General features: G+C 35.2%; 3 protein-coding genes across 3 annotated transcripts; 2 read left to right on the forward strand and 1 right to left on the reverse strand.

Annotated features, from left to right (window-relative positions):
• Nucleotides 1–1,202: 1,202 nt before the first annotated feature.
• LOC108661884 (germin-like protein subfamily 1 member 13) lies at nt 1,203–2,181 on the forward strand. Its single transcript, XM_018120791.2, has 2 exons — nt 1,203–1,376; nt 1,507–2,181. Exons 1-2 carry the CDS (start codon nt 1,250–1,252, stop codon nt 2,058–2,060), a joined length of 681 nt encoding a protein of 226 aa, XP_017976280.2. The 5' UTR covers nt 1,203–1,249; the 3' UTR covers nt 2,061–2,181.
• A 3,031-nt stretch (nt 2,182–5,212) lies between these two features.
• On the forward strand, nt 5,213–6,312 carry LOC18599994 (germin-like protein subfamily 1 member 13). Its single transcript, XM_018120737.2, has 2 exons — nt 5,213–5,405; nt 5,580–6,312. Exons 1-2 carry the CDS (start codon nt 5,282–5,284, stop codon nt 6,131–6,133), a joined length of 678 nt encoding a protein of 225 aa, XP_017976226.1. The 5' UTR covers nt 5,213–5,281; the 3' UTR covers nt 6,134–6,312.
• Nucleotides 6,313–14,938: 8,626 nt separating this feature from the next.
• LOC108662034 (uncharacterized) lies at nt 14,939–16,441 on the reverse strand. Its single transcript, XM_088806683.1, has 3 exons — nt 16,199–16,441; nt 15,620–16,117; nt 14,939–15,460 (listed from the first exon to the last, which is right to left on the reverse strand). Exons 1-3 carry the CDS (start codon nt 16,439–16,441, stop codon nt 14,939–14,941), a joined length of 1,263 nt encoding a protein of 420 aa, XP_088662809.1.
• Nucleotides 16,442–19,425: the final 2,984 nt, after the last annotated feature.

Consider the following 19,425-nt stretch of genomic DNA (forward strand, 5'->3'; position numbering starts at 1 on the left):
AGTATAATCTATTGATAATATTTTTGTAGCTCAATGTCATTATCACCTACCAATACTTTTAACAACTATTCTTATTGTTCATTAATAATGTTATGCAAGACAATTAATCACTTGCTATTTTGCCATTTGGCTTTGAGCATTTGCTTCCCTGGTTAGTTCACCAAATAAAGAAATCACCAAGTCACCTCAATGCTCAAAGATTATTCATGTCTATAAGAGTTACAACTGAGTCATCACCCACAATTCTTGAAACAGTTTCTTCCAGCCACAGTTTGGCCAATTCTAAGATCAATTCAAGGCAGCCCTAATTAATTTTTGGCTAATTGAAGATGTTTGAGTCTAGCATGGTTAATTGAACGTGCAAGAAATTACTAATGTTGTGAATGTGATAAGCACAGATGTAATATGTTTGAGTATTCATGAACATGTCAGATTAGACTTTGTCAACTGAGACTACATAATATGTTGACTGGGGATAAAGTTAGAAACCTTAAATGAAGCATAAGTTTTTGTCTCATTAGCACTTCTTAGATCATGCTAATTATAAGGAATGAATTGAGTTCAACAGACAAAACTTTGCCGGCTATTTGCAGCAACTCCAGATATAAATCAATTATCTCACTCAAATAATGAATAAAAAAAAAGAAAAAGTTTAAGGTATGAAGAAGACAATGCAAAACTGTTTATGATCAGTTCATATTTGATGGTATGTGATGCACTTCCTAAATATCTATAAACTTATTTACGTAGGAAACATTCATTTGCTACCAAATTCAAAATTTTTTATAAATGTTTGTACTTTCAAAGAAGTGGCAAATAAGTTATGACTTTTTCATAATGTGGAGAATTATACCCCAACTGCAGGTTATCAACTATGAACTTGTTTCTAGCATTTCTTTCCACAAAGGCAACACAGAATCAATCAACGCATCAAACTTCAATCCAAAAAGAAAAATATAGGAAAGATACATAGAAGTCTTAAGTGAATTAAGACCTGTTCCCCGACAATATTAAAATAATGTAAGCCATGGATGAGGAAAACGGGGACTAGAAAATAGAAAATAGAAAATAACTAGTTGTAAGGGCACATGCCAGTAGTCACCAACTTCATTGAGAGGAAACAAGGACCAGTCAATTTGTTTTCCATCTATAAATAGACCTTTCTGCCATGCACGATTTCTCACCCCGCTCCCAAGTAGTAGCATACAGCTCCACAACGTAGGATAGATTTCCTTCCAGCGGAATTGTAATGAAAGGAGTTGAACTTTTCCTTGTAGCTTCTGCCTTCTTGGCCTTCGCTTGGTCATTAGCCTCAGCTTCTGACCCTGACCCTCTCCAAGACTTCTGTGTAGCCATCAATGACACCAAGGACGGCGGTATGTTATAGTATTACGTTTTGTCTCTCAGGACTTTCATGTTAATTATTATTTTATGTCAATGACTATAATTTCCATCCCCAGCAATATTTTTCTTCATAATTAACGAACATTACTTTCATTGATGCAGTGTTCGTAAATGGGAAGTTCTGCCAGGACCCAAAGCTTGCCAAGGCAGAAGACTTCTTCTATTCAGGGCTCAATATCCCCAGAAACACATCAAATCCAGTGGGATCAACTGTGACTCAGGTCAATGTTGCACAAATACTAGGACTTAACACTCTTGGCATATCTCTGGCTCGAATTGACTATGCGCCGTACGGAGGCCTAAACCCCCCTCACACTCATCCTCGTGCCTCTGAGATCCTAGTGGTTTTAGAGGGCACACTTTACGTTGGCTTTGTTACATCCAACCCGGAGAATCGTCTCATCACCAAAGTCTTGTACCCTGGAGATGTGTTTGTTTTCCCCGTTGGTCTCATCCACTTCCAGCTCAATATAGGGAAAACTAATGCAGTTGCCTTTGCTGGTCTCAGCAGCCAAAATCCAGGAGTAATCACTATTGCAAAGGCAGTCTTTGGCTCAAACCCTCCCATCAATCCTGATGTTCTCACCAAGGCCTTCCAGCTGGACAAGAATATTGTTACCTCTCTTCAGTCCCGGTTCTGGTGGGACAACAATTAATTTGAATAATGTGTCATGAATCCATAAGATATGGTAGTTTTTTATTTTGAATAATGTGTCATCCATCTTCCTTGCTGTTGTCATAAACCTAATAATAATGGATCAAGTGATTACATTTGTACCTCTCCTCTGCTGTGTTCAGCATTCTATATATTAAAATTTTTTAGGCCATAACACTGCATTCTATGTATTCTGTGCGCCTTTGAACATGTGGAGTGAAATTTATAATTAGTGGTTAACAGTGCAATGCTGTCAAGAGGGAGAAATGTACAATTGGTGAAGTTGATATTTGCAGACCTGATTAGAAAATTAACGGGGCAAGTTAATCAGTACAGTTAGGAAAAAAGACTATAAATTTGGCAAATAAAGAATGCAGGGCAGGTTAAATAAAATGTGTACAATTAACATCACACAACCTCTCCTCCTCTTTCCTCCCAAGGAAACCCTAAAGGAATAATAATTCTGATCCTTTCAGATGCATGCATGATAAGCAGGTTTCCTAAGTTTGCAGGTCAATTCTCCAAACAATAAGACCTTAAACGCATCCTAAGGAAAAAACATGATCTGGCGAGATGACAGCAATTATTGATATAAGTGATCACAGTGAAATGAGACCTATTAGTTACTAAGGCTTTTAATTGAGTGTGTGACCTGCAACATCGATCCTTGAATTTGGGCAAATGATGCCTGACCTCACACTCATCCTCGTGCCTCTGAGATCCTAGTGGTTTTAGAGGGCACACTTTACGTTGGCTTTGTTACATCCAACCCGGAGAATCGTCTCATCACCAAAGTCTTGTACCCTGGAGATGTGTTTGTTTTCCCCGTTGGTCTCATCCACTTCCAGCTCAATATAGGGAAAACTAATGCAGTTGCCTTTGCTGGTCTCAGCAGCCAAAATCCAGGAGTAATCACTATTGCAAAGGCAGTCTTTGGCTCAAACCCTCCCATCAATCCTGATGTTCTCACCAAGGCCTTCCAGCTGGACAAGAATATTGTTACCTCTCTTCAGTCCCGGTTCTGGTGGGACAACAATTAATTTGAATAATGTGTCATGAATCCATAAGATATGGTAGTTTTTTATTTTGAATAATGTGTCATCCATCTTCCTTGCTGTTGTCATAAACCTAATAATAATGGATCAAGTGATTACATTTGTACCTCTCCTCTGCTGTGTTCAGCATTCTATATATTAAAATTTTTTAGGCCATAACACTGCATTCTATGTATTCTGTGCGCCTTTGAACATGTGGAGTGAAATTTATAATTAGTGGTTAACAGTGCAATGCTGTCAAGAGGGAGAAATGTACAATTGGTGAAGTTGATATTTGCAGACCTGATTAGAAAATTAACGGGGCAAGTTAATCAGTACAGTTAGGAAAAAAGACTATAAATTTGGCAAATAAAGAATGCAGGGCAGGTTAAATAAAATGTGTACAATTAACATCACACAACCTCTCCTCCTCTTTCCTCCCAAGGAAACCCTAAAGGAATAATAATTCTGATCCTTTCAGATGCATGCATGATAAGCAGGTTTCCTAAGTTTGCAGGTCAATTCTCCAAACAATAAGACCTTAAACGCATCCTAAGGAAAAAACATGATCTGGCGAGATGACAGCAATTATTGATATAAGTGATCACAGTGAAATGAGACCTATTAGTTACTAAGGCTTTTAATTGAGTGTGTGACCTGCAACATCGATCCTTGAATTTGGGCAAATGATGCCTGACCTTACAAGAATTTAAGTGTAACTTATGTGTGCATGCCAAACTTTTATCAGACAATAATGTGAATAATGATTTAATAATAGGCCTAAGTCTCACCCAGCAAGGACAAAGTGTATTAAAGTAATAGCAATTTTCCAATACTTTCTCATCTAGATGTCTGAATGTTGCGAACACTGATGTTTGGATGTTGAAATCAGCTCAACTTAGTTTGCTTTTTATAGTTATCAGATATTATATAAGAAGATAAAAGGAACAAATACATTTACTTATTCTTCTTTCTAAAGCCATATGTTTATACTTAGTAAAACAAAGTTTAGAAGATTTTCCTGACAATTTATAACCTTTGTTTATGTTCAGGATTTCTGTGATCTTTTGCTAATTATATCTGTTCATCTTTGTAGTATTTAGCAAGTTAACTGACTAGTTTACCATTCTGCTTTTCTGCTTAAACAACAGTTCAAAAAAGAAAAGAAAAAATAATAAAGAGAAAAACATAGCCTAATTGGTTCACTTTAGCCTATTCAGGCCTGGGCTTAGTATGCACTTCAGAAGGGCCTATATCTTGATTGTAGCTCACATCTATACTTCTCGAACTGTTGCTTCAGTGATTAGTTCAAAGTACTGCATTCTTCAAGAAGTGGTCAAATTTTGCAATTTGCCAATTCAAGCAAGGTTAATCTTGCAAGAATCCTTGCTTTTTTAGTCAAAGGGGCCATATGTTTTATTGTCCACGAACATGTCACATTAGACTTTGTCAACTGAGACAAAAACTTTACAGAGTCTCTCTGCCTTACAGGTTTGTTACGTCCTTTTTGCTACATTCAATTTTTGGCAATAGTACTACTTCAGTCACACTATTGGTTTGAGTACCTTTTTCTTTCTGAATACAGAACATTATTTTTTATCTGAGCTGCTCTCCAAATATGATTTATTGAATCATAAATTTGTAGCCCGAATTTCCGTTGAAGTGCAATGGACTACTTACATGTGTCATCTGCCACAGCTGCAAATGCAAGCATGTCTAATTTAAATATTATGAAAAGGAAGAAGTACCTGTAAGGGAAACTGTCAACTTTTGAATTGCAAGATCAATTAGCTGAAGTGCCGGCATCCTGCAGCAATTATCAATTTGTGCTAAAGTCAAGGAACTAGGTCAGTTTAAATTGAGTACCAATGTTCACAAACAAGGAAAGGAAGGAAACTTTTGATATGTACAACAAGACCACTTCCATGTCTAAATGCTGTGATGTAAGCATTGGAAGTGGGCATTCGAAGAGGATATAGATGCATGGTTGCTGAGGAATTATTCGTCCACAAATTTAAAGGAAAAAAAAAAAAAAACCAAGTCACTGCTGACTTGGTAAGTCCTTGATGAGAAAGATCAAATACTTGTTCAAAGACTCCAACCTATAAATAGGCATGCTTTCAAAAGGTTTACTCACCCAAAGCAAGAAAACTTGGAAGACTTGAATCTAGTAACCTGCCAAGCTACAATGAAAGGTGTTTATTTCCTGGCATCTTTTCTCTTTTTGGCTCTGGCTTCCTCATTTGCCTCTGCCTCTGACCCTAGCCCTCTTCAAGACTTTTGTGTAGCCCTCAATGACACTAAAAATGCAGGTATGTTTTCCCTTAATTTCTCTGTTTTCATTTGAATTTACCGGGGTATGCATAAACTAAAGACATTCAGCAAGGATGCAATAATGCTTCTATTCTCCAGAACAATAATAACTAAAATGAATCTTTTCTTTCTTGCGTGCTTGGTATCAACAAACACTTTTCTCTTTCATGCAGTATTTGTGAATGGGAAGTTCTGCAAGGACCCAATGCTTGCCAAAGCAGAAGACTTCTTCTTTTCAGGGCTCAACGTGCCAGGAAACACATCAAATCAACTGGGGTCAAAAGTCACTCCTGTTAATGTGGAACAAATTCCAGGACTTAACACTCTTGGCGTATCTCTGGCAAGAGTTGACTTTGCACCTTATGGTGGGCTAAACCCCCCTCACACTCACCCTCGTGCCACAGAGATCCTAGTTGTCCTAGAAGGCACACTCTATGTCGGCTTTGTCACATCCAACCCGGATAACCGTCTCATCACCAAAGTCCTCTACCCTGGCGATGTTTTTGTCTTTCCGGTTGGTCTCATCCACTTCCAGCTCAATATAGGGAAAACTAATGCAGTTGCCTTTGCTGCTTTCGGCAGCCAAAATCCAGGAGTTATCACTATTGCAAAGGCAGTCTTTGGCTCAAACCCTCCCATCAATCCTGATGTTCTCACCAAGGCCTTCCAGCTGGACAAGAACGTAGTGAAATATCTTCAGTCACAATTCTGGTGGGATAACAATTAGACCAATATTCAACATCCATGAAGCAGTAGATAGTTTGGAGCAATATCTTACATGTTTCCATCATTATTTAAGTAATTCTTGTTGAAGTCAAATAAAGAGGTTGCTTATGTATCTCCACTGATGTAATTCTCCCTGTATGTTGGTTTTGGATTTATTATGTTATTACGGTTTACTCCAAATTAGTACCAAATCTCAACTTTTATCTAGATCTCATTGGAAGCACCCTTTCTGAGAATACTTTAATTAAGGTCTTGGAATCTGACATGGGAAGATTTATGCAAAACATCAGAGGATTTCCAGAATTGGGCTAACTTTATGTTTCTTGCGGACGAACTATTTAGGAAAGTTGCAATCTTTTTTTTGAAGATTAAAGAGGGTCATTTCATTATATGGAAATATTACTTACAAAAACAGACAATTATCAACTGGTGTTCCTCCAGTTAAACTGTCCTAGGATGGCTTACAAAAAAACAGCCATGACAGCAACCTGTTAAACTATACAGAGAACAAGAGTCCACCACCCTGCTATCAGACTCCCAACAATCAACAAGACAATAATCAACAGGTAACCTTCTCAGAACAGCAACATAAATCACAGCAAGGCAAACAATAAACTCAAAACAGTAAACCACAAACACCACCGCAAAAGAACAAGTAAGGCTAAGAAACATGTCTTGAGTCCTGTTTCTTGTTCTTACTTCTCCTGGGACCGTTCAAGGGGCAGAATTCCTCTTGACCTCTCATTTCTTGTCACCATGGTGCCAAGAAGTTAAGGAAAGTTGCAATCTTATTTGCCAGAATCCAGAACACTCTAAATTTTGTTAAGAAGAAGTCAAAGAACTAGTGCTACTGAGAAGGTTCTACAAAGAATGCATGTTAGGACTAGTTGTCAATCAATTTGTCTTCATAGGACCTGAAAATATTGTGGACCTTAACCCTTCATGAGAATGTCTTGGCATCGCGCAAGCAAATATTTTCCCATTGGTAACCATCTAGTCTAAGCTTCAAGTTCAGGGCCTTCCTTCAAGTCAATGGATTAGTTTTAACAATTGCGACTGGATTGTCACCATATAAATTGCAAACGATATGCAACTATTTCGATGAGAAAGAGCAATCTTTAAGAAAGGACTATTTTTTTAACAAGCTTTTCTAAATATATCGGTTTCACTAGATTTCTATCAGACAACTGATAAGATCTTTTTCAAATTTTTATAATGCATTCTGCTCTAAACAATAATCTGATCAAATTCTATCCATCTTGATAATCTCTAACAAGAAATATTGTTACATGAAGACACGAGCGTTATGTGTGTTAACCTTCCTTGAATTTGACTTCTTAATTTCGATTTTGGTGAATACTTCTGTTAATTATGATTACCAATTATAATTTGTGAATCTAAATATGAAAAGTTTTCTAATTGGATGTAAACTTTGACATATTATCATCGAAGATCGTTTCAAGATTTAATTTTTAAATTTAAGTTAATATCTACCATACCATCTCGAATTTGACGATATATTAACATAATTATAATAATTGTAGAAATTATAAGTTAAATTAAGATGATTGTGTTAAATTACAATATCATTTTCATACTGTTAACTTATTCTTTTTTGAATTATTAAAAATTTCTTACAAATGTATACCTTTAAATCATTAAAAATCCCTTACAAATGTATGCATTATTAAACGTTTTGTGAAGGCACAATCAAGAATACAATATTTCTCTTTGAATTATAGATATAGAAAATGCCAATTTTTTTACTCAAAATTAGGACCTTCATTTTAAATTCTATTTTACTTGTAAAATAGAACTACAAAATATAACCAATAAGAACCTTATGAAATAGAAACTGCCATAACTAATTGAAAATTTATTTCATACGATACCTAATACATATCAAAAACCAATTCTTTTGCAAAACAATAACCAGTGATCATGTCTTGAAACAAAAACTATCATAATTGTAAGAATAACCAAGGACTACTCAGAATGATTTGGGTTTATTTTAATGAGAAGTTTGGAATATTCAGTCGACTATGGACATTAGTATTGGATGTTGCAATCTGTTCAACATTATGCTCTATTATATGTTTCCTGAGTGGCTTATGGTTAGATATGTCATCATCACCTACCAATTTTTTAACTACTCTTCTTTATTTTCTCTTCAACAAGTTAGCCGGTGTTGCGATTTTAAGAACTTTAGGAATGAACAAGTAAGAAATAGGAAGAGCAAAAAGCTCTGAGATAGGATTTTATCTTCATAGACCAGAAAATATAATTCTCCCTTATAAAGATCGGTGGAACTGAAGTATCAAATCCTGAAGTAGCCATTGAGTATAAACGAAAATCAAAGGATGATTTGAAAGCAAAGGAAACGTTGAGGAATTAATGAAAACGGTCCCTTAATATCAAGCAAAATGCTCTGATATCATGTTAAAAAAATAGCAATTTTCTAAAATAAATATATGAACAAATATAGAAGAAAGAAATCGAGAGAGATGTGAGAGAACAAAAAAAAACTATTAGACACTAAATGACAAAAAGCTCCAACTCACTATTAAATCATATGCCTTTTGTTTATATACATAGAGGAGAGAGAGAGTAAATGACAGCTCACAAGAAAACAAACACCTGGCTATACCAAGACTACCAAAACAATTTTGCGTTGGAGACTGCAAAATATTTCTTTTTGACAGCTCACAAAAACAGAGGAACAAAAAACAAAATGGTAGGACAATTTTGCTACTTTGAAGAAACATCTAGAAATATAAAAAATGACACTAGTAATAAACTAAATGACATAGCATTTAATCAAGGCATATGTAAATCACGTGCTTTTCTTCTTCTTTCGTGAACCTCAACCACAAAACCAGTTGTCACGCCCCTGACCAGATACATGACAGACGCCGCATACCTATAAGGTATAATCCTACAGACATGCAAGGCTCCAAAATATATATCTTAAACCATTACTAAAAGAGATTGATATACCTGAAGAATTTAGTGATTTATAAACTATATCTGTCGATAGAATTTTCAAAGATCATAATTCGACAATATTCAAAATTAAATCTCCAAAATCATAAATCTACTAAGTCAAGATAAAAGTCTGAATACTAATTAAGATAGCTCGATGTTCATAATATTTAAATAAATCCTAAATAATTTAAGTGCTACTAGATTAAACATCACTCCCCGAAATTCTCGCGTGGTTGATCAAATCACAACCTGAAAAAAATTTGAAGGAAGGAGTGAGTCCAACTACTCAGTAAGTAACTAACATCACTTCAGCCGGATTAAGCATGCTTAAAACATTTAGGCCAAAATATATCATTTACAAATGCCGAGACAAAATATTGGGTAATCTTATTCATAATCATATACTTCAAAATTTGCACATTCAAATAACAAAACAATTATATTCATAATATTTAACTTTTAATGGTCTCCCGTAACATGCTACGACCACACTTAACCCCTGTGGCATAGGTTAGAAATAAAACCACAATTAACCTCGGTGGTGCGGGTCAGAAGAAGCAACCATTTGCTGCATTGAACAGATATCACAGATACCACTATTCTGTAACCAGTGGTGCGGTTGGGAGATCGCTCTCTAATCACAGAATACATGTCGACATGGCCAACATTTAACCCCCATTGGCAGGGTCAGAGCATAGCCATACTATGAGACAAAACATAAATATATATTTTTAAATTACCCAAAGTTCATAAAACAATATATCAAATTTCTCAAGCATATCTCATACACCTCAAAACCATATTCGTTTCAGACTAAATATTTATGTTTATATTCATGAAAACATATATGCAAACATTATACAAAGTCATATATAAATTTCGAAATCAGATATCATGCTTTGCATAAGCAACATTCTAAATCCAACATACAAACTCATATACATATACATTTTGCATGTTGAACCCGATTTTAATAAATCATAGGACAAAATATTATATCTCATGTACAAATTCAAATTGAGGCTAATTTTTAAGGTGTGAAAACACCGAAGGGATATCAGTCACTTACCTGATCTCGTTAATTTCACTTTCAAGTAGCAAATCTGAAAATCCTCTTAGTAGCCTAACATTTCGAGAAACACATACATACAAAAATCATAACTGAGTTTGCAAACAAATCCTACAAGGTGACTTTCCGTGGACCATCCTAAGCGCTTAGGGTGTGTAGCGACTTCTATTACAATTTAGAAATATTTTTGCTTAATAAGATAATATTTTATATTTTATATATTTTTGAATTAAACAAAATTTCCAATAAGGTTGAGAATTAAACTTAAATTATAAAATCAATAAGGATTTTAAATTCAAAGAGAGAAATAAAACTAATTTCACTTGTAAAAATCATATTTATAATTTTTCATAAATTTTTGATATTTTAATAAAATTTACTAACTTAAGAAATAAATTTATAAAATGTAAATATATATACTTTTAGATATAAAAATATAATAGAAATCACATATCCAGTATTTTTGAAGTTTACAACAGAATTTATCATATATTAATTAAAATTGAATTTAAAAAAATTAAAAAGATTAAAAGAATTTTTTTTCTGGAATTTTCAGAATCGAGATGGCCATTTGGGCTACTTTATGAACTTGTAACTTTTAACTCGAAACTTTTCCAGTGATGAAATCAATACCAATATGAAGTATTCATATCATACTACAACACCAAAATTTTTTTCGATTAAAAAGAACACAAAATTCTCAAGTTTCGAAAGCCAAATTTTTCAAAATCGTCATAAAAATACCCAACTTTCTGGGTTTCCAGTATCAACGAGCCTACTTTGAGGCTTCAATTCTCTTAATACAGGAAGCTTCTAACTGAGACATTGACTCCAAATTAAACATCTAATTTCATACTACAAAATCCCTCAAAGAAACGACCAAAAACGTTGCCGAAATATGGAGTTCCGGTGCCCAAAGTCGGGCTGTCAAAACTGTTGAAAATCAGATTTCTAATTAACTTCAAAAATTCATATCTTCCTAACCATAAGGCCAAATAAGATGCTACAAAAACCTTTGGAAAGATCTTTTCAAGACCTTTCCATTGGTACCTATCATGCCACCGGAAAGTCATCGGAAAGTGTTGGACTTGAATAAAAGGTAAGGGAATACAAATAATTCAGGGCCTTTTGTGCCCAAACTATGAAAATATAATCCCAAACACCTTAATCAGTAATCTCTTTCCCTTTTCTCTGTCTTTCTTCTTCCCTGATATCAAGCTCTTCTGACTACCTGTTGTTTGAGTCTGATGAACAAACAGACGTGTGTTTCTGTCTATTCTTAAACTAACTTATCCACTAACTTAAACGTGAAATAAACTGACCATTAATCCCACTAACTTAAACGTGAGAAATAAACTGACTTTAATTAAACTTCTTTATTTACTAAAAAACCCTTTCTTTTATTTCCTAATTATTAAAGCACCAAAGGTCATAACTGTAAATAAATAAAATACTAAAATAATATCTACTTATTATTTTTATAAAACTATAGCTTAATAAATTTAAATGTTTTATATTAAATACTTTGTGAGGGGTATTACATCCTCCCCTCCTTAAAAGGAGTTTAGTCCCTTAAACTCTTACCTTGGTCCTCAAAAAGGTGGGGATACTTCTCTTTGATATTTTCTTCCAACTCCCAAGTCGCTTCTTGTTCTGTATGATTACTCCATTGGACCTTAACATAGGGAATAGTCCACCTTCTTAGAATTTGCTCCTTTCTATCCACAATATGTATAGGACGCTCATCATACGACAAATCTTCTCTGAGTCTCAAATGAGCTAACTCTACAACATGACCGGGATCCGAAATATACTTTCTCAACAAAGAAACATGAAACACGTTATGCACTCCTGATAAAACAGGTGGAAGTGCCAACCTATAAGCCACATCAGCAACCTTATCCAAAATCTCAAACGGACCCACATAACGAGGACTAAGTTTTCCTCGAATTCCAAATCACATTACTCCTCTAGTAGGTGAAACTCGCAAGAAGACATGATCTCCAACCTCAAATTCTAACCTCCTTCTTCTATTGTTCGCATAACTTTTTTGTCTACTTTGAGCCGCACGAAGATGTTCTCTGATTAATTGAACATTCTCAACTGCTTGTTGAATAAGATCTGGACCCAATAACTATCTTTCACCCACATCATCCCAACAAAGAGGTGATCTACACTTCCTACCATACAAAGCTTCAAATGGAGCCATTTGGATACTAGATTGATAGCTATTATTATAAGCAAATTTCGCCCACAACAAGTGTCGATCCCAAGAACCCCCAAAATCCATGACACAAGCTCTCAACATGTCCTCAAGAATTTGATTAATTTTCTCAGACTGACCATCTGTTTGGAGATGATAAGCAGTACTAAAATTAAGTCTGGTACCCAAAGCTTTATGCAGACTCTCCCAAAATTTTACCACAAATCGAGAATCTCGATCAGATACAATGGACACTAGTACCCCATGTAGTTTCACAATCTGCTCCACATACAACTCTGCTAACTTTTCCAACGACATTCTCGTATGAATAGCCAAGAAGTGAGCAGACTTTGTTAATCTATCCACAATCACCCAGATGCCATCATTACCTTTTGGGGTTCTTGGTAAACCAGATATAAAGTCCATAATAATTCGTTCCCATTTCCATTCTGGAATAGGGAGGGGTTGCAACAATCCTGCTGGCCTCTGATGTTCAGCCTTGACTTGTTGACATGTCAAATATTTGGCTACAAACTGTGCAATCTCCTTCTTCATATTGCTCCACCAAAAATTGTTCTTCAAATATTTATACATCTTGGTACCTCTAAGATGGATTGTATAATTACTATAATGAGCTTCCTCCAAAATTTCTCTCTTCAATTCTGCATCAACAGGGACACAAATCCTATCACCAACCTCAAAGAGCCATCATCATGAATTTTAAAGTCTGGTTTCAAACCAGATTCAACCCCAAGTTTAATGTGCTGAAGTCGAGGATCATTTACTTGGGTTGTCTTAATTCGGTGGATTAAAGTTGGTTGTACTCGTATGTTAGCCAATAATGCACCAGAACCATGCATACGTACACCAATATCCATCCTCCGCAAGTCCTCCAAAATCTATTTTTGGGAAGTAATCATTGCAGCCATATTCCCAGAAGTCTTCCTACTTAAAGCATCAACAACTTTATTCGCCTTACCTGAATGGTAATTGATGGTCAAGTCATAATCCTTCAACAATTCTAATCATCTTCTCTGTCGCATATTCATTTCCTTCTACTTGAAAAGATACTTCAAACTTTTATGATCTGTAAAGACCTCACAAGAATCACCATACAGATAATGTCGTCAAATCTTTTAGGCGAAAACCATTGCAGCCAACTCCAAATCATGAGTAGGATAATTTTTCTCATAAGGTTTCAACTACCTAGAAGCATAAGTAATCACCTTATCATCTTGCATAAGAACACACCCAAGTTCCTTTTTGGAAGCGTCACTGTAAACAACAAATCCCTTACCACTAGTAGGTATGGTAAGTATAAGAGCGGATACTAATCTTTTCTTTAACTCCCCAAAGCTCCTTTCACAGTCATTTGTCCACTCGAAGCGAACCCCTTTCCGTACCAATGGGTCAAAGGCAAAGCCCAGAAAACTGTGAATCTTTGAAACATTATTTGGTCGCTTCCAAGTCACCACTACTTCAACTTTCTTTAAATCCACCGAAATCCCATCCTTTGACACCACATGCCCAAGGAAAGCAACACTAGAAAGCCAGAAATCACATTTCTTCAATTTAGTAAACAATTGCTTCTGCCTCAAAGTCTCCAAAACAACCCTTAAATGCTTTTCATGATCTGTTGAGCTAGGGGAATACACTAGAATATCATCAATAAAAACAACCACAAACTTATCAAAATAAGGTTTGAAAACCTTATTCATCAAGTCCATAAAAGCAGTTGGAGCATTTGTCAACCCAAAAGGCATAACAAGGAACTCATAATGCCCATATCGGGTACGAAAAGCAGTTTTAGGGACATCTTCAATTCTCACCTTCAACTGATGGTAACCAGACCGAAAATCAATTTTGGAGAACACCTGAGCGCCTTTTAATTGATCAAACAAATCATCTATCCGAGGTAAATGATACCTATTCTTCACAGTTGCCTTGTTTAATTCTCGATAATCAATGCACAACCTCATACTCCCATCCTTTTTCTTTACAAATAACACTGGAACTCCTCAAGGAGATACACTAGGTCTAATAAAGCCATTATCAAGAAGTTCTTGTAACTACTCTTTCAACTCCTTCAATTCTGCAGGAGCCATTCTATAAGGAGCTTTAGAAATAGGACCAGTTCCTGGAACCAAATCAATAGAGAAATCAATCTCCCTATCAAGAGGTAAATTAGGTGGATCTTCAAGAAAAACATCAGGAAATTCCCTCACAATAGGAATCTCTTCAATCCTCAACTCCTTCATTCTAGTGTCTGTAACAGTTGCCAAAAATCCTTTGCAACCACAAGCAAGCAATCGCCTAGCTTTCAAAGCAGATATGATTCACAAATGAGTGTAAGTACCACTACCATAAAAACAAAAAGGTGTTTCCCCAAGGATCTTAAAGTCCACCATTTTCCCTCGACAGTCAACTTTGGTAAAGTTTGCAACTAACCAATCCATCCCCAAAATTACATCAAAATCGTGCATATTTAAAACATGAAGATCCGCAAGCAATTCTCTATCATCAATCCTTACCACACACATCTTACAAATCTAATCTAACATAATTTCACCTCTAACTAGAGTGTCTACGCATAATTCATAATCCAGAAGCATACAAGGCAAAGCACACTTTCGAACAAATGCAACAGATACAAAAGAATGAGATGCACCGGTATCAAACAACACATGAGCAAAAGCTGAGGCAACTAGCAGTGTACTTGAGACAACGGTGTTGGATGCCTCTACATCTGACTGAGTGATAGCATAACCACGCCCTTGAGTGCGAGGTCTTCCCACTTTTTGATGTCTAGAAGAAGGTGTTTGCGTAGTCTGAACAACATGAGTGGGCTGAGTCCTTTGCGCTGTAGTTTCAAAGGTTCGAGAGTTTTGTGGCTTCTGCACAGATTGACATTCTGGGAGGACTAAAGGACAATAAGCAATACGATGGCTCAATTGGCCACATCTAAAACAAGCACTAGTAACATGCCTATATTCAGTAGCTTGATGTCCTCCACCACACACTGAACACCTAAGCCCTTGTTGAGATGTCTTGCCATGGTACGATTGAGTTCCCTAAGGAGGAAGTCTATCCTTAAAAGTAGCAAAAGCTCGAGACTTTTCAGTAGTTTGAAATTTGGAAGGACTACTAAAAGCTCTCTTACCTCGAAAGTCTGAATCTTTGCCCTTTTTTTTCTGAAAATCTTTCCTTGCCTCCTAAGTCTCTCTCCATACAGCATCTAAGGATTTTGCCCTACTAACCACTTCATTGTAGCTGATCAAGTGCAATGGAGCTAAGCCTCTGCAGATGTGAGCATTCAAACCATTTTTGAACCTCCTGGCCCTACTCTCATCGTCAGAAACTAGAGCAGTAATAAACTTGGACAACCGATCAAACTCAACCTCATAGTCATCCACTGTCATACTGCCCTTAACCAGATTAAGGAACTCTCTCTCCAACTGTAACAGCTTGCTTCGAGGGAAATACTTGGCATAAAAAGTAGTGCGAAAATTCTCCCAATTGAAGAACTCAGTGTCATTGTCATGAGTGCGCGTTACTCCTTTCCACCAATTATGTGCACTTCCTTGTAATAGATAGACTGCGAATCTAACTTTGTCTTGATCACTGGAACGCATGGCAACAAAAGCTTTCTCCATCTCCTCAATCCATAATTCTGCATCATCCGGGTTTATGGAACCCTTAAAAGGAGGAGGGGCTATCTTTAAACTCACCTAAGGCCTTCCAGTCAGAAGAAATGTCAACCTGTTGGACCGGTTGTAGGCATTGTCGTTCTCCCTAACCAAACCAGCTACCTCTTGTATCAAGTTCAACACTCTATCATCATGTCCAGCCACAACACCTTGTGTCCCCTCAATCGGGTTTGTAAGAGGTCCGTCAATTTCAACGGCCATCTGAGCATATGATGTTTCAACATCATCTTGATTTTGGCTTAGAGGATTTAGAATTCTCTCATAACGAGACCTCCTAGCACCAACTACTCTAGCACTAGCCACAAGTTCAGCGAGATTAGGCTCGCGGTCTCGATGATGAGGCATACTGATTTTTTATAACAAGGAAAATTAACATTAACATTTTTTTTTACACTAACACAAAGCAACCATAAAAGTATAACAAACATGAATTGAGGGAAAACGTCCCAATCCTTTTTTTTTTTTACCCATCTCTCGAACCTCGCACAAGTGTTACGTAACTACATAATTATGCCTAACCTGGCTCTGATATCACAAAATCTATCACGCCCCTGATCCGAGACATGACAGATGCCACATACCTGCAAGGTATAATCCTACAAACATGCAAGGCTCTAAAATATATAACTTAAACCATTACTAAAAGAGACTGATATACTTGAAGAATTTAGTGATTTATAAACTATATCTGTCGATAGAATTTTCAAAGATCATAATTCGACAATATTCAAAATTAAATCTCCAAAACCATAAAGCTACTAAGCCAAGATAAAAGTCTGAATACTAATAAAGATAGTTCGATGTTCATAATATTTAAATAAATCCTAAACAATTTAAGTGCTACTAGATTAAACATCACTTCTCGAAATTCTCGCGTGGTTGATCAAATCACAACCTGAAAAAAATTTAAAGGAAGGAATGAGTCCAATTACTCAGCAAATAACTAACATCACTTCAGCCAGATTAAGCATGCTTAAAACATTTAAGCCAAAATATATCATTTACAAATGTCGAGACAAAATATTGGATAATCTTATTCAAAATCATATACTTCAAAATTTACGCATTCAAATAACAGAACAATTATATTCACAATATTTAACTTTTAATGGTCTCCCGTAACATGCTACGACCACACATAACCCCTGTGGCATAGGTCAGAAATAAAACCACAATTAACCCCGGTGATACAGGTCAGAAGAAGCAACCATTGGCTACACTGAACAGATATCACAGATACCACTATTCTCTAACCGGTGGTGCGGTTGGGAGATCACTCTCTAATCACAGAATACATGTCGACATGGCCAACATTTAACCCCCATTGGCAGGGTCAGAGCATAGCCATACTAGGAGACAAAACATAAATATATATTTTTAGATTACCCAAAGTTCATAAAACAATATATCCAATTTCTCAAGCATATCTCATACACCTCAAAACCATATTCGTTTCAGACTAAATATTTATGTTTATATTCATGAAAACATATATGCAAACATTATACAAAGTCATATATAAATTTCGAAATCAGATATCATGCTTTGCATAAGCAACATTCTAAATCCAACATACAAACTCATATACATATACATTTTGCATGCTGAACCCGATTTTAATAAATCATAGGACAAAATATTATATCTCATGTACAAATTCAAATTGAGGCTAATTTTTAAGGTGTGAAAACACCGAAGGGATATCAGTCACTTACCTGATCTCGTTAATTTCACTTTCAAGTAGCAAATCTGAAAATTCTCTTAGTAGCCTAACATTTCGAGAAACACATACATACAAAAATCATAACTGAGTGTGCAAACAGATCCTACAAGGTGACTTTCCGTGGACCATCCTAAGCGCTTAGGGTGTGTAGCGACTTCTATTACAATTTAGAAATATTTTTGCTTAATAAGATAATATTTTATAATATATATATTTTTGAATTAAACAAAATTTCCAATAAGGTTGAGAATTAAACTTAAATTATAAAATCAATAAGGATTTTAATTTCAGAGAGAGAAATAACACTAATTTCACTTGTAAAAATCATATTTATAATTTTTCATAAATTTTTGATATTTTAATAAAATTTACTAATTTAAGAAATAAATTTATAAAATGTAAATATATATACTTTTAGATATAAAAATATAATAGAAATCACATATCCAGTATTTTTGAAGTTTACAACAGAATTTATCATATATTAATTAAAATCGAATTTTAAAAAAATTAAAAAAATTAAAAGAATTTTTTTTTCTGAAATTTTCAGAATCCAAATGGCCATTTGGGCTATTTTATGAACTTGTAACTTTTAACTCGAAAATTTTTCAGTGATGAAATCAATACCAATATGAAGTATTCATATCATACCACAACACCAAAATTTTTTTCGATTAAAAAGAACACAAAATTCTCAAGTTTCGAAAGCCAAATTTCTCAAAATCGTCACAAAAATACCCAGCTTTCTGGATTTTCAGTATCAATGAGCCTATTTTGAGGCTTCAATTCTCTTAACACAGGAAGCTTCTAACTGAGCCATTGACTCCAAATTAAACATCTAATTTCATACTACAAAAGCCCTCAAAGAAACGACCAAAAACGTTGCCGAAATATGGAGTTCCGGTGACCCAAAGTCAGGCTGTCAAAACTGTTGAAAACTAGATTTCTAATTAACTTCAAAAATTCATATCTTCCTAATCACAAGGCCAAACAAAATGCTACAAAAACCATTGGAAAGATCTTTTAAAGACCTTTCCATTGGTACCCATCATACCACCGGAAAGTCATCGAAAAAGTGCCGGACTTGAATAAAAGTTAGGGGATACAAATAATTCAAGGTCTTTTGTGCCCAAACTATGAAAATATAATCCCAAACATACCTTAATCAGTAATCTCTTTCCCTTTTCTCTGTCTTTCTTCTTCCATGATATCAAGCTCTTCTGACTGCTTGTTGTTTGAGTCTAATGAACAAACAGATGTGAGTTTCTGTCTATTCTTAAACTAGCCTATCCACTAACTTAAACGTGAAATAAATTGACCCTTAATCCCACTAACTTAAATGTGAGAAACAAACTGACTTTAATTAAACTTTTTTATTTACTAAAAGACCCCTTCTTTCATTTCCTAATTATTAAAGCACCAAAGGTCATAACTGTAAATAAATAAAATACTAAAATAATATCTACTTATTATTTTTATAAAACTATAGCTTAATAAATTTAAATGTTTTATAATAAATACTTTGTGAGGGGTATTACACCAGTGAAGTACTTTCCTTCCAGAAAAAAAAGCCAATATTTCAACAAATCCACTTCCAGTTCAATAT

Source organism: Theobroma cacao, chromosome 5, assembly GCF_053813885.1.
Source record: "Theobroma cacao isolate CCN51 chromosome 5, ASM5381388v1, whole genome shotgun sequence".
NCBI lineage: Eukaryota > Viridiplantae > Streptophyta > Magnoliopsida > Malvales > Malvaceae > Theobroma > Theobroma cacao.

What these genes read in the sequence shown, in the direction of transcription:
- LOC108661884 (XM_018120791.2), top strand. Translation starts at nt 1,250, where the DNA reads ATGAAAGGAGTTGAACTTTTCCTTGTAGCTTCTGCCTTCTTGGCCTTC. An exon ending in CAATGACACCAAGGACGGCG is followed by an intron (nt 1,377 to 1,506) that starts GTATGTTATAGT and finishes TCATTGATGCAG; the next exon opens with TGTTCGTAAATGGGAAGTTC.
- LOC18599994 (XM_018120737.2), top strand. Translation starts at nt 5,282, where the DNA reads ATGAAAGGTGTTTATTTCCTGGCATCTTTTCTCTTTTTGGCTCTGGCT. An exon ending in CAATGACACTAAAAATGCAG is followed by an intron (nt 5,406 to 5,579) that starts GTATGTTTTCCC and finishes TCTTTCATGCAG; the next exon opens with TATTTGTGAATGGGAAGTTC.
- LOC108662034 (XM_088806683.1), bottom strand. Translation starts at nt 16,441, where the DNA reads ATGCCTCATCATCGAGACCGCGAGCCTAATCTCGCTGAACTTGTGGCT. An exon ending in TGTTGAACTTGATACAAGAG is followed by an intron (nt 16,118 to 16,198) that starts GTAGCTGGTTTG and finishes GGAAGGCCTTAG; the next exon opens with GTGAGTTTAAAGATAGCCCC. An exon ending in GGGCAAAATCCTTAGATGCT is followed by an intron (nt 15,461 to 15,619) that starts GTATGGAGAGAG and finishes CTTCCTCCTTAG; the next exon opens with GGAACTCAATCGTACCATGG.